This window comes from Peromyscus leucopus, chromosome 22 (assembly GCF_004664715.2).
Source record: "Peromyscus leucopus breed LL Stock chromosome 22, UCI_PerLeu_2.1, whole genome shotgun sequence".
NCBI lineage: Eukaryota > Metazoa > Chordata > Mammalia > Rodentia > Cricetidae > Peromyscus > Peromyscus leucopus.
Genome location: NC_051081.1, coordinates 37,150,761 through 37,164,369, shown reverse-complemented (window position 1 = coordinate 37,164,369; position 13,609 = coordinate 37,150,761). Strand labels below are relative to the sequence as shown.

General features: G+C 54.0%; 1 protein-coding gene across 8 annotated transcripts in view; it reads right to left on the bottom strand.

The window, feature by feature from the left end:
* The window catches only part of Adcy3 (adenylate cyclase 3), a 76,424-nt gene that overhangs the window by 15,260 nt on the left and 47,555 nt on the right, over positions 1-13,609 (bottom strand). For all 8 annotated transcript variants that reach the window (XM_028875221.2, XM_028875229.2, XM_037198115.1 and 5 more), the window contains exons 4-8: positions 4,986-5,116; positions 4,364-4,475; positions 4,091-4,218; positions 2,061-2,219; positions 541-715 (exon numbers count right to left, since the gene is read on the bottom strand). In XM_028875221.2, the coding sequence (XP_028731054.1) occupies positions 541-715; positions 2,061-2,219; positions 4,091-4,218; positions 4,364-4,475; positions 4,986-5,116 (705 nt within the window). The remainder of the gene's footprint in view (positions 1-540; positions 716-2,060; positions 2,220-4,090; positions 4,219-4,363; positions 4,476-4,985; positions 5,117-13,609) is intronic.

Sequence of the window (13,609 nt, the reverse complement as noted above, 5' to 3'; positions counted from 1 at the left end):
TGGCCTTGGTCCCGCTTCCTCTGTGACCAGCCACACTCACTCTCCCCTGGTGCCCCCGTCCCTACTGTAGCTTTAACCATTTCCATACTCCAGTGGCCTCTCCCTTCTGGACACTGTCATGGGACATACTACACAGGATGTATTCTTAACTCCAACTTGCCACACATGGCTTTTTCCCCTCAGAACGGGTTTCTGAAAGAAGCTACCACCAGGCCTAGTGACAAGGGACCCGGATTCATATTTCATGTCACTCTACCTCCTGCTATGGCCAACCACCAACCAACCTTTCTATAGCCACTGTTTTAATATCATTTTATTTTTGAGATGGGATCTTGCTATTCAGCCCGGGCTGGCCTTGAACTTGCTTATTTAGCCCAAGCAGGTCCAGAACTTGCTGTGTAGCCCAAGCTGGCTTTGAACTCCTGCCTCAGCCTCCTGCATGTTGGGATTGCAGGTGCATGACACCATACCTGACTAATTGTTCTCTTCTAAATCTCTTTCTTTTTTACTCTCTGCTCTTAGGATGTGGCGGGGACTCACCGAGCCATTGAGGCCATTTTGCGCTGTTTTCTTCACCTCTGGCTTGGAGGCGATGATGAGGTAGGTTTCGATGCCCTTCTCATCTAGGTAGTCACAGCGACTGCCCCCATCACCAGGCTCTACATCAAACTCCCCTTTCAGGCAGTCCATGGTGCTCTGGGAGATGTGCACACGCCTGCAGTACAGTGAGAGACCCTGCGCATGCACCAATTGCCTGTCTCCCTCCCGCCCCCCCACCCCCCGAGACAGACAGCAGACCATAGAGCACTGACTGGGACCAGTGACTCCTGGGTAAATGTGCCAGGGACCAGGGAGCAGACCTGCTGCTAACCAGCTGTGTGGGCAGCATGGTGCCCACTGCTCTGAGCTTCCGTCCCAGAGGCGGCTGAATTCTTAGAACAGGAATGTACTTTTCTTTCTTGGTTATTTAGAGTATCAGATAAGGGGCCAGAGAGATGGCTCTGCCGTTAAGGGCACTTTTTGCTCTTCCAGAGGACCCAACTTTGGTTCCCAGCACCTACATCAGGCAGATCACAATGGTCTCAAACTCCAGCTCCAGAGGATCCAATACCTCTGGTCTCTGCAGGTATCTGCATATCATACATGCACACCCACAGATACATACACCTACATATAAATGAAAATGATAAAAATAAATCTTTTAAGTATCAAATTATATACCAAATTTTGATACTAGCTCTGAACTCTAACTTCAAGAATTGGATTCTTGCCTGGCAGTGGTGGTACACTGCTTTAATCCCAGCACTTGGGAGCCAGGTGGATCTCTGTGAGTTCGAGGCCAGCCCGGCCTACAGAGTGAGATCCAGGACAGGCTCCAAAACTACACAGAGAGAAACCCTGTCTTGAAAAACCAAAAAAAAAAAAAAAAAAAATTGGATTCTCTCTACCTTGCTCCCCTGTTGCCAAGGGGACTAAAAGCCACATAGTCACTGAGGAGAGAACAGAAACTGCCTCCACTGAGGCCCCAAGGGCAGGCACCTGAGGGTAGTGTCCCAGCCAGGGGGCCAGAGGCTGGCTGTGTGGTTAGATACTTCTGGTCAACTTCACACAACCTAGAGTCACCTAGGGATTCCCTAGGTGATAGGGAATTTCAACTGAGGAGTTGCCCAGATCAGACTGACCTGTGACTATGTCTGAAAGAAATGCTCTTGCCTGATGATTGATGTGGAAGGGTCCAGCCCACTGCGGGCAGCACCATCCCTAGGCAGCTGAGAGCGAGGCAGAGATTGAATTCGTAAACTTCCCGGTTTCTGCTTCACTTCCTACTCTGATTTCCCTTAATGATACACTGGAAGTATAAGCCAAGTAAATCCTTTCTTCCGCAGGTGGCTTTTGGGCAGAGAGTTTTGTCACCGGAACAGAAGGTAGTACGAACACTACTCCTGGGAGGAAGGGGAGTTTGGGCCCCTTGTCCCTGACTAGGGCTACAGCCCTGGGAGTAGATAGGATGGTTCCCCTCCCTTGGTCCTTACATCCACCCCCTTGAAAGGAGCACTCACCCTGGGATGCCACCAGCCTCCATCTTGTTAGCCACAGTGACATCGGTCGACCACACATCATACTGCCAACGCTTCTGGCCGAGGACACCACCTAGCACGGTGCCCGTGTGCACCCCCACACGCATGTCCACACCAGTCTTGGTCTTCTCCCGCACATACCTGCCAGGCACAGAGAGGTGGTGCCGGGTAAGGCACAGCATCATGAGGTGCCCAGCAGCCTTTGCCCTGGCAGGCGATCGATCGTCTGGGCTGAGAGGACCTAGCATGTCCCCTCTGGCTTTTTGCCTGAGCTAAGTGGCCTGCACTGGGGTTAACACAGGCCAGAGCCCGGATTCAGTGATGACAGGCTGGAGGATACAGCGACTTCCCCCAGGGGACCTCCCATTATTTCTCCCTTCCATCCCTTATTCACTCATGCAGTTCGTGCTTCATTGAGTGCATGTCTGGGGCATTCTGCACGCTGCCGAGGCAGAGATGAGTGGAAACTGAGGCTAGCTCCTTGCCCGAGAACTCCAGGAACAACAAACACAAGATTCAGATATTTGTTGGCAGGTCCAAAAAAAAAAACTCCAGACAAATGGCTAACTGTGGTGCGTATTAACATACCAAAGCACATGCTGGCTTGTGTGTTCTCTCAGCCCTGAGAATGTCTGTTACAGAGTCCGTGCTGGCATCTGAAACTCCTCCAGCTCACGGGCTTCCCTCCCCCAGTTTCTCATTCCTATAGACCCAGGCGTTTTGACCATGAGCTCTCTTGGCCCTTCTCTTTTGTGTTCTCTCTCTCTCTCTCTCTCTCTCTCTCTCTCTCTCTCTCTCTCTCCCTTCCTCCCTCCCTCCCTCCCTCCTTCCCTCCCTCCCCCCCATCTCCCCCCAACCTACAGCTAAGTCCAGTCTGCTGGCCATGTACCACACACTACTTTCTCCCCCTGCCCTGGACCCTGGACTCTTCCAGATGCCTCTGGCTGTTCTCTCCCTCATGTCTACAATACAAACCTTCTCCTTAACCATCCTTGGAGGAACCATGTCCTCACTTTGTATTTCCTTGCTGGATTGGGGTTGTCTAGGGAGGCTGAACTTTCTATTTATTTATTTATTTATTTATTTATTTATTTATTTATTTATTTATTTATTATGTATACAGAAGAGGGCACCAGATCTCATTACAGATAGTTGTGAGCCACCCTGTGGTTGCTGGGAGTTGAACTCAGGACCTCTGGAAGAGCAGTCGGTGCTCTTAACCTCTGAGCCATCTCTCCAGCCCGAGGCTGAACTTTCTAATCTTAGTCTACTGACCGTTGAGGAAGGCAGGGGACACAGAGGAGCTCCCACCTGGGACACGGTAAGAATTCACAGCTGCCCAGAGACAGCATGCGTGGCTGTCCCAGGCTCCGACCCTGAGGGGAGAAGCCGCCTGATGCATCCTTTCTTACCATGTGCTTGGTGGATGCCCCCAGCCACCACACGTCTAAGTCTACCTGAGGGCTGCCCTTCCAGGCCTCTCCAGGACCATGTGGGGCAGCGACAAGGTACAGGAATGAGAGGGAAGAGCGGGCACCGGCTCCCAAGCCCACAGGTGGAAGCAGAGCCTGGGCTGGAGCAGAGGCTAGGTTCCCACAGCCCATAGCATGTGACCTCAGAAGTCCCTTAATTGCAACATGGAGGACAAACTCTGCGCTCATCTGTCTGGGGGTAGGTGGGGGGGTCATAAAGATAAAATGGAAGCAAAAAGATGGGAGACGCGCACCAGAGAAGGTTCTCCTCCAGCACTGGGGGAGGCACCATGATGAATTTCCCAACTCCAGCTCCCAGCAGAAAAAAAAAAAAAAAAAGCCAGAAGCAAAGGCTGAAGAAACATGTCTCAGAGGCTGTGCAGTCTGGCTGTTTCCCTCCGCTCTGAAGAAGGGAAGCCACAGCTGGAAAGCAGCAGGACCAGGACTCAGCCTTCTTCCATATCTCAAGTAGATCCTCCATGGTGCCGGACGTCTGGCCACCCGGCCCACCCACCCACCCGCCCAGAGGCACCCACTTACGAGATGGCCTCCACCATGGCGAGCCCCATGAGGATGGAGCACACAGCATGGTCCTCCCGGTAGTCAGGCAGGCCGCAGATGCAGTAGTAACAGTCCCCCAGGATCTTGATCCTCAGCTGGTGGTATTTCTGAAAGGACAGAGCAGGGCCTGGGCTCCCATGGAGGAAAGGCCCAGCGGGTGGAGGATGGCCAGGTAAGGGCGGGCTAGGGGCCGCGGGCAGGGCTGAAGGTTGAAGACCACGGTGATGGGGAGGGGCCACGGTGGGTACTTACGGCCGCCAGCTTGTCGAAGCGGGCAAAGAGCTCGTTGAGAAGCTTCACGAGCTCCTGGGCGCTGCAGGCGGAGGACAGCTGGGTAAAGCCTACAATATCTGCAAACAGGATGCTGCAAAAAAGGGGGGGCGGGGGGGGAAGGTGGTAAGGCTCCCGACAGTGACTCCACCACCCACTCCTGCCCGCTCAAGACCCTGGCACGGCTTGGACACCAAAGCTTAGCCTCTGCAAGGCCCCCTCCTGGGGCCCGGCCTGGTGACCACCACCACCACACCTCCCTCGTGGCCCTGGCTGCAGATCTTTCTAGAATCAGAGGTCCTGGTTCTAGCCTCAGAGCTGGTCCTGGGTGGGTAGGTGACCGACCTCCCAGGAGCCCCTTTTCTGGGTGACGTTTACTCAGTGACAGGTTAGAGCAAGTGGGCCAACACCCATCTTCCCCTCCGCTGTCCACTGGTAGGGCCCCTCCCATGGGGCTGAGTTTAGGGGAGCCAAGACGCACACTGTGGGGCGGCCTTGCCGCTAGTCCTTGGGAAAACCGGACCTCATTGACCTCCGTCGAGCCCGCGAGGCGGTGCGGCTCCCTGGCCCATCCTGCCGTCGGGGGGCCTCCACGCCACCCTACCTGACGTTCTCATGACGGTACATGTACATGGTGTTGAACTGCTGCTGGTCCTTCTGGCTCTCGCCCTTCTTCATGTCCTTCAGCATCTCGTCGGCCACGTGCTTCGGCAGGATGGAAAGCATGAGGTTCTCCTGTCAGGAGAGGCACGGGGTTGGAAGGGAAGAACCCCGATGCTGGGGAGGAGGATGTCAGCTAGGAACTACACAGCCCTGCCCAGAGGCCCCGACGCCCATTCGGCGGCAGCCAAAGGCCAGGCTGGGCAGTTTCTGGCCCTGACGAGGCTGAGCATCATGACGGCCCTGCAGATCACTGAGAGGATGATCACAGGAAACGGTGCAGGGGAACTCTAGCTCATCGTGTTCCTCTTTCCATAAGAACGGGGACCATTCCTGCGTCCGCCACTGCCCCAATCCCGCCCAGCTGAGTCCTCTCCATGTCACCGGCGGCACAGTCACAAAACGATCACCAACCTGACCGAAGACCTACGCCCCATCGGATACCGATGATCCCAGAGCCGGCGAGAATTCTACCTGAGCCTGGGGTCTCCTGAGGACACAGGTCAGAATGTCCACCACAATGCAGTGTGACACGTACGGCCCACCAGCTTGAGAATGGAGACAGCGGAGCCCCCTGAAGCAGGGAGCAGAGTACCCCGTGAGGAAGGGGTCAAAACCCACCAAGTGAGGCAGGGGTACCGAGGGGCCTTCCCAGAACCGAGATAGAACTACGTCGGGTAAACCAAGGCCTTCCTGAGAGAGAGCCACAAATCCAAAGCAGGCCCACAGGGGGAGTCCTCCAGGGCTCAAGGACCCCAGGGGGTACTTAAGTAGCAGTAGAATCAGTACTGCTGCTCAAGTACTAGGTGGAGACAAGAGTCAGCACACTGGCCTGCGGGCCAAATGTGTTTGCTGTCTGCTTTCATAAAGTTTTATTGGCACCCAGCCAGGCTCACTTGTTTACACATTGTTCCTGACTGTTTTCACACTCCAACAAGAGTTGAGTAGTTGTGACAAAGACCATATGCCTGGCAAAGCTAGAAATATTTGCACTCTCTTTCCAGAAAGGGAAAAAAAAAAAAAAAAGATCTGCGGCTTGGACTTCTGAGGGGATGGCGCCAGCGCTCAGCACACAGAACCATAGAGGAAAACCAGATGTCAGGGGAAAGTCAGGAGCATGGCCGTACACGTGGTGTGGGGCTGAGGAGCCCCGCAAGGCCTCCACGAGGGAGCGCTCTGCAGGCGGAGCTGAGGAGAGGCCCAGGGGCCACACCAGAAGCTCTGGAAATCACGGCCAGGGAATCGGTGTGGCGAGACATGGGTCCGAAAAGAAGGAAAAGAGGAGGAGGAGGAGGACACAGTAGACAGAATGGGGCGGGGGAGGGGGTGGTCAGAGGAATGCAAACCAACCAACCACGCTGTCCCGTCGTCATCCCCGAGGGAAGAGGGGATGGCAGTGCCTGATGTCGGATGGTGGGGAAGAGCCACACGCCAGGATGGAGGCTGTGGAGGTCAAGGGCAAGAGAACCATGGAGGATGGAGAGGGGCCGAGGAGGAGGAGGAGGAGGAGGAGGAGGAGGAGGAGGAGGAGGAGGAGGAGGAGGGCCAGGCCGGCCCGGGAGCAGTGGGGACCACAGAAAAGGGCGAAGCTGTGACAGAGCCGCAGGACCCCAGTGACAGAGCAGATCCTGGGGACGGGGCCAGGAGGACACCAGGAGCTCAGCTGCTCAAAGGCTCAGCCCACGTCCCGTGCGCCACCTAGTTCCAGGATGGCCCGTGCCTGGCTCCAGCCTCAAGCGCTCACGGCGGGTTCACAGTGTTTTCCATTTCCACGGCAGCCGTTCCCAGTGTTGAGAACCCCGTGACAGCATCATTACTGTGCAGGAATGAGAAGCCAAAATAACCCCAGTGCGGCGCCCTGCCCTAAGCTCCCCCAGAGCCCGTGGAGCGGCAGAGTCCCCCAGGGCCCCTCGGCCCAGCCAGCAAGTAAGACTCAGGTGACCCTGGCACCGGGCAGCCCCAACCTCCTGCCGGTGGGGCGGAGTCAGAGGAAGTCTGATGCAAAGATGATGAGGGAGGGTGGCGCCTGGTAGGACCTGGGGACGTGTCCCAGGACCTGTTCCACACCTAGAAAACAAGAGAAGCGCGTGCAGGTGGGGTGGGGTGGGGAGGGGGTGGCGGCGCACGCCTTTAATCCCAGCACTGGGGAGGCAGAGGCAGGTGGATCTCTGTGAGTTCAAGGCCAGCCTGGTCTACAGAGTGAGATCCAGGACTGGCTCCAAAAGCAGAGCCAGGGTCCTGGTAGCCACTAGGGGCAGCCCTGAGAAAGTCGCTAGAGTCCTGAGTGGCAGAAGCAGAATTGTGAAGTTGGTGGGTGGTAGGCAGCAGTTGGGGGGGGGGGGGGCTGGGACTTTGGACGGGTCATCTCAAGGTCCCTGTCTACCCCAAGTGGGATATATGTGTACATTGCTTTCGTAAACCAAAATCTGCAGGGGTGGGAGCAGGCAGGGCGAAGAACATGCCTCCATATTCCCAATGCGCTATCAGACATGTCACCATGTCGCCAAAACTCCCCGGAGCCCTGTTTCCTAGGTGGTGAACCGGGACTAAGTGGCTCATTAGCGCAAAGCACTTAGGACAATGCCTGGCCCCCAGGAAGTGCTCAGTGCATCCTAAGTCTGCAGAGTGTGCCCCAGGGAGACCTCACTCAACAAGGTGTGCCCTGGTCTTCCCGTAGGCTTCCGGGGTGGCCACGGAGTTACACACTGAGTTCCCCCAGACAGCCTACCCGTCAGAGGAACACCTTCAGGTCCCCCAGCCAGGCTGCAGGAGCTCTCTTGCGCAGGTGGGACATGAACAGAAGACTCCTATTCAAGTCACATCGCCCAGGACTCTCCTGACCCCCTCCCCCACCTCGCCCTGACATATATGCTCACAGGCGGCCAAGTGAAGACGGTCCCGGGTCCTGACAGCCTGTCCACTGCGCAAGCGGGTACACAGAACCCAGCACCGAGTTAATCACGCTAGCCTGGTGCTACAACCCCAGCTGCCTCAGTCCACTCACTTAAACCATCTGTCCTTCTCCGGCCACCTCCCAGCTCTGGGGACACAGCAAAAGCCCCCTTAGATTCCCATGGACGCCGGAGTCCGACCCAGCCCTGGGAAGAGCTGTATGTCCCTGATCACATCGTGACTCCACACACACACACACACACACACACACACACACACACACACACACTTTAAACACTGCCTCCTCCTAGCTGGGTCTGGACCCTCAGCGGTCAGCGGGACTATGGCGGCAGGGACACAAGACGACGACGGTGGCTCTGGAGACCAAAACACAAGAGTCTCAGAAGTCCCTTCTCAGTGGAGGCAGCTGGTTTCTTCTGGGATGGGATGGTTGGGGATGTTTGTCCTTTCTTTTCTTCCTTTTCCTTTTGTAGTATGTATTTCTATAACAATGTTGAAGTATGATACAGAAGGTCCGAAGGCAGAAGGCCATAAATAAATAACCATCTTTTGTTTCTGGTTTTTGGAGACAGGGTTTCTATGTGTAGCTCTGGCTGTCCTGGAACTCTGTAGACCAGGCTGGCCTCGAACTCACCTGCTTCTGCCTCCCGAGTGCTAAGATCAAAGGCGTGCGCCACCACTGACCATCCTATGAATACCAATCTTAAAGGTAAGAAAAGGGCTGTGGCTGAAAATGAGGGCCATTAATTTACTGGTGTATATGTGGAGATCTCAGCCTCAAAAGGCTTGCTGCCCCTGGCCTGCTCAGCCATGGGTCTTATACAGCCAGCCAGGGCCCATCTGCCCAGGATGGCACCACCCAGAGTGGGCTGGGCCCTCTCTTGTCAATCAGCATTCAAGAATGCCCTGCATACCCCACAGCTGGGCGTGGTACGGTACACCTTTGAACCCAGAACTCAGGGACAGAGGCAGGCAGATCTCTGTGAGTTTGAGACCAGCTTGATCTGCATAGTTAGTTCCAGAACAGCCAAGGCTATATAGAGAAGAGACTGGTCTAAAAAAAAAAAAAAAAAGAGGAGGAGGAGGAGAAAGGAATAAAGAGAAAACAAAACAAAAAAACATGGACATGCACAAAAACCAATGTTGAAAGCAATTCCTCAATTGAGATCCCTCTTCTCTTGGGCTGGAGAGATGGCTCAGCCGTTAAAGGCTAGGCTCACAACCAAAAATATAAGAGATCCCTCTTCTCCGGTATGACCAGGTTTGTATCGAGTTGAGAAAAACCATGACACAGAGTCTCTGTAATTGTGAACTGTGATTGTCAGGAACTGGGGGGTGGGGCTCTGCAACAATTCACTGTTAGTTATTCCTTTGTTTCCACGAATCTCTTCATTTTCAAAATGGTTTCTTAATATGATCTTCAAGACTCCATAAAAATGATCCCCTCATTTCATTAAACTGGGTATTTTGAATTCTAATGCTATGAGTCACAACCACTGAACATCACCATTGACAGACACTGATCTTATACCACGATTCATGAACTGGATCTATGCAGCAAACACATATCAATTGAATAATGGAATATAGAACTGAATAATAATCCTCGTCATTACATCAATTTTTATGAACAACTTCAGACTCTGGGTCCCTTCTGTCTCTCCTCTAGAGGCACCTGTGGGCACCGAGCAGCCATACTTCCCGGGATGGCTTTCTCATACTTCCGTGTCCCGATGTGGCATGTGGTATTTCAACTTTAGTTGGCCAGCAGAGAATTTCTCTGGAGGACAGGACTGAGGAAATGTTACTTCTTTAATAATTTATTTATTTCACGTGCATTTGTGTTTTGGCTGTATTGGAGGTGTCAGGTCCCCTGGAACTGGAGTTACAGGCAGTGGTGAGCTGCCATGTGGGTGCTGGGAATTGAACCCAGGTCCCCTAGAAGAGCAGCCAGTGCGCTCTTAACCGCTGAGCCGTCTCTCCAGCTCCCTGAAGCTACTTTTTAATCTGATGGTGTGAACCAGAGAAGCTGTGTCTTCTGGAGGCTGAGGAGAAAAGAGTACTGACTAGGGCATCTTTGCTGAAGAGAGGATGCATTTTAAAAACAAAAATAATCTTGCTTGGGCTGGGGAGATGGTTCCATAAAGTGCTGAGTTCAGACCCCGCAGCTACATAAGGCGGCACACACTTGTAGGCCCAGCATGGCAGAGGTCCCTGGCGGCCTACTCGGGAGGTGTCAGCTAATAAGGGACCCTGCATCGAAAGAGATGGACAGCATTCCCTTCCTAAGGATAACACCTGAGGTATAACCTCTGGACTCCACACAAGAGAATGTGTGTGTGTGTGTGTGTGTGTGTGTGTGTGTGTGTGTGTGTGTGTGTGTATGTGTGTGTGTGTGACAGACAGACAGATACACACACACAGACACACACAGACACACACACACACACACACACACACACACACACACACACACACACACACGCAGATGATTCAAGAGGTCAGAGTTCCCTGACGAGGGGTTAGGCTGCCATGGCCTCTCGCCTCGGGCAGGCACCTCCTCTTAGCCTTCCATCTCTACCCTGGGAGTCCTCTTAGGCTCTTTCCATTGTTCAAAGTATAAAACCTTCCAAAGGAAAACTTCCCACGAGTCACAAAAGGCTTAGCTATGTCACCAGGACTGTGGTTGACACAGATTTTACAGGTCCAGCGTGGCCTGGTGAAAGGGACGGAGTGCCATTCAGACAGCATCAACATCAGAAGGTCCATTTGGACCCCCAAACCAATTGTGGAGGAGCGAAAAAGGAGAGAGGCAGCCCACTGATCTTGGAGGGGAAATGTCTGACGTCCGCCATGCTGGCAGATTTGGAATGACTTTCCAGCATGGAGTGGCCACCAAAACATGCACCTTGGGTCTGGGCCTGCTCCTCAGCTCGCCCTCACTGCCCTTAGCCCACACGCCTTCTACAGCGGGAGGAAAGAGTCGGCATGCCAAGTTTCCAGCAGGAAGTGAACAGGAGTGGAAGGAGCTTGAGCTGGGGCTCAGGGGCTGCGATTCAGTCAGGAAGGGAGGGGGCTTTGCAGGATGGGGATCACAGAGCACCCCCTCTTCAAGTCAGAGCAAAGGTGCTGTCTGGAGAAGTGAGTTGCTTTGGGGTTGATAAAGAAACAGATGCTCTCTGAGAGGGGAAGGATGTTTTTGTCACAGAGTAAAAAAATGGGCTGGCCCGGCAGGGGGTGAACTCTCAGTCCTGAAGTCTGGTGTCAAGCTGGAGGTGGGAGGCTAGCCCCAAGGGACGGGGACTAAGCAGCCCCTGTGAGTGAGGCCTGGGGTGCTGAGGCCTGGGGCGCTGAGACCTGTGCTCGGCACTGACAAGACAACAGGTCATTTGTTTTAAAGTTTCTCCTCAGCTCTGCCCTGAGGGTCATGTGGGGGCGGGGGGGGGGGGGTCAAGGGCCTGGCCCTATCTAGGGGAAAGACCAAAGTGTGCAGAGAGAAAGACTTGGAAGTCTGGTAGGCCTTCGGGGCAGAGCAGTAAAACCTCTCAGATTTGCAGGAGAGGTGCCCTCCCAGGCTCGGCCTGGGCAGTGAGGAAACACACTGGAGAGTAGAGGGATGTCAAGGGTGGAGGAGGCGTTGAAGGGCCCTGGGTGAAAAGGCAGAGTCCTCACCTCCTGACACCGGCCAGGATTATTTCCGTAAGCAGGTGCCAGGCTACTCCGAGGGGATGTCTGTCTGTCAGGACGACCTCCAGCAGGCTCCAAAGGAACCAGTCAGATCCTCCTCCTCATCAGTGTGTCAGTGTGCTGGCTCAGGACTGAGATGGGGGAAGGAGGCCAGCATTGTCCCGGGGGGCGGGGAGTTGTTAGAGTTGACACTCTGATGAGGCATTCAGGAGTTAATTACAGCAAGAGAGCCAGGAGGGATTTGGATAAATGAACTCTGCTGGTGAGAGGCTGGGTACCTACAACAGCCTTGCAAGAGAAGAGAGACCGAATAAGAAAAGAGAGCAAAGGTGGTGTGTGTGTGCGTGTGTGCGTGTGTGCGTGTGTGCGTGTGTGTGTGTGTGTGTGTGTGTGTGTGTGTGTGTGTGTGTACACGTGTGGTACTGTATGTTGAGTATACAGTGTCTCTGTGAGATGGGTGAAGTCTACTTGTCTGAAGGATGGGTATGACCACACTTATACCCATGTATCCCACCTACGTGCTCTGGACTTTTATACCGGCCTACCCACATACATTTCACTATAAGCAAGCCTGCAACTACTTAGCAAACATATCCTGGTCCTGTCTCCAACCCACCCAAATACCCAAATTCTTAGAGCTTCTGGGCTGTTCAGAAGCTAGGAGGACACTGATCCTCCATGAACCCATTCTGACCTGGCCCTCTGGGCAGAGGAGGCTGTGGAAGGCAGGAAGTGAGGTCAGAGCACAGCTCCTCCCAAGAGGAGGTCCAAGGCCCATGGTGGAAAATCTGGAAACTGCCGGCCATTGTTCACTCCAAATGACGCGGTCCCAAACTCAGCCATTCAGTGACTCGTCACTGGCCATCCTTGGGCATGCAGGAAGGTGAGCATCATACCCAGGGAGGACTGGTACCTCCGGGCAGGAATGTGTTACTTTCTTCATGGTTGACCATGCAGGACTTGTGGTCACTAGCATGAGCCCCTGACAGTCTCTAGGGACAAGGAAGCTGGACAGGCCAAGATGACTGCAGTCTCAGGAGACAGCCCGTTGGGTCCAAAGATGGCCACGTGTGTGGCACCTGGCGTCCTCACCGAGCCAATCTGGCACAGAGCAGGTATTCCTCAGAGGCTTGATGAGTTAATGAGCCATATCAAGTAGGAGACATGGCCCAAGGGGCAATCTGTCACCCTCTAGAACATCTCTAACAGAACTCGCTGAGTCACAGAAGTGCTGTGAATTGGCGTATTCAGCCAGTGTGGTAGCCACCAGCCATGTGCAGGTACTGAGCCCATGGACAATGAGCAATAAAACTGAGTAACTGGGGTAGGGGACATGGACAGTTGGCAGAGTGCTTGCCTAGCATGCATAAAACTCTGAGGCTCACAGGACGACTCTGCCTCTCTTCCCCTTCCTCTCTTCACAGTATTGTGTCCCTCATGCCCCGTGGACACACCTCCAGTTCTTTCCCAGGCTGCCTCCCCTCCAGGGCTCACTGCTCACCGCCCTTCGGGGCTCCACTCCAGTCGACCTTGAGAAAGTGTTTCCTGGCCCCAGATATTGAATGCCAGCCTCCCTCTCCCCATGGTTCTCGGTCAGTTCCTTCCCCTGCTCTATTACATATACCCATGTCTTTTCTGCCAGCCACCCCCACAGAATCTATTATGCTCAGGACCATCTCTTCATGGAAGGCGGCCCTGAATGCTTGTCATCTGAATGTACCCTTACTGACTTCTGTTTTTAAGATAAATTTAATTTTTACTTTTAAGTGTGTGTGTGTGTGTGAGTGTGTGTGTGTGTGTGTGTGTGTGTGTGTGTGTGTGTGTGTGTGTGTTGGTCTGTGTGTGGGTATGTGCATACAGGAGCCTTCAGAGACCAGAAGAGGGCCTTGGATCCCCTGGATCTGGAGTTATAGGCAGTTGTGGGCCACCTGACACGGGTACTGAGAACATGAACTCAGGTCTGCAATA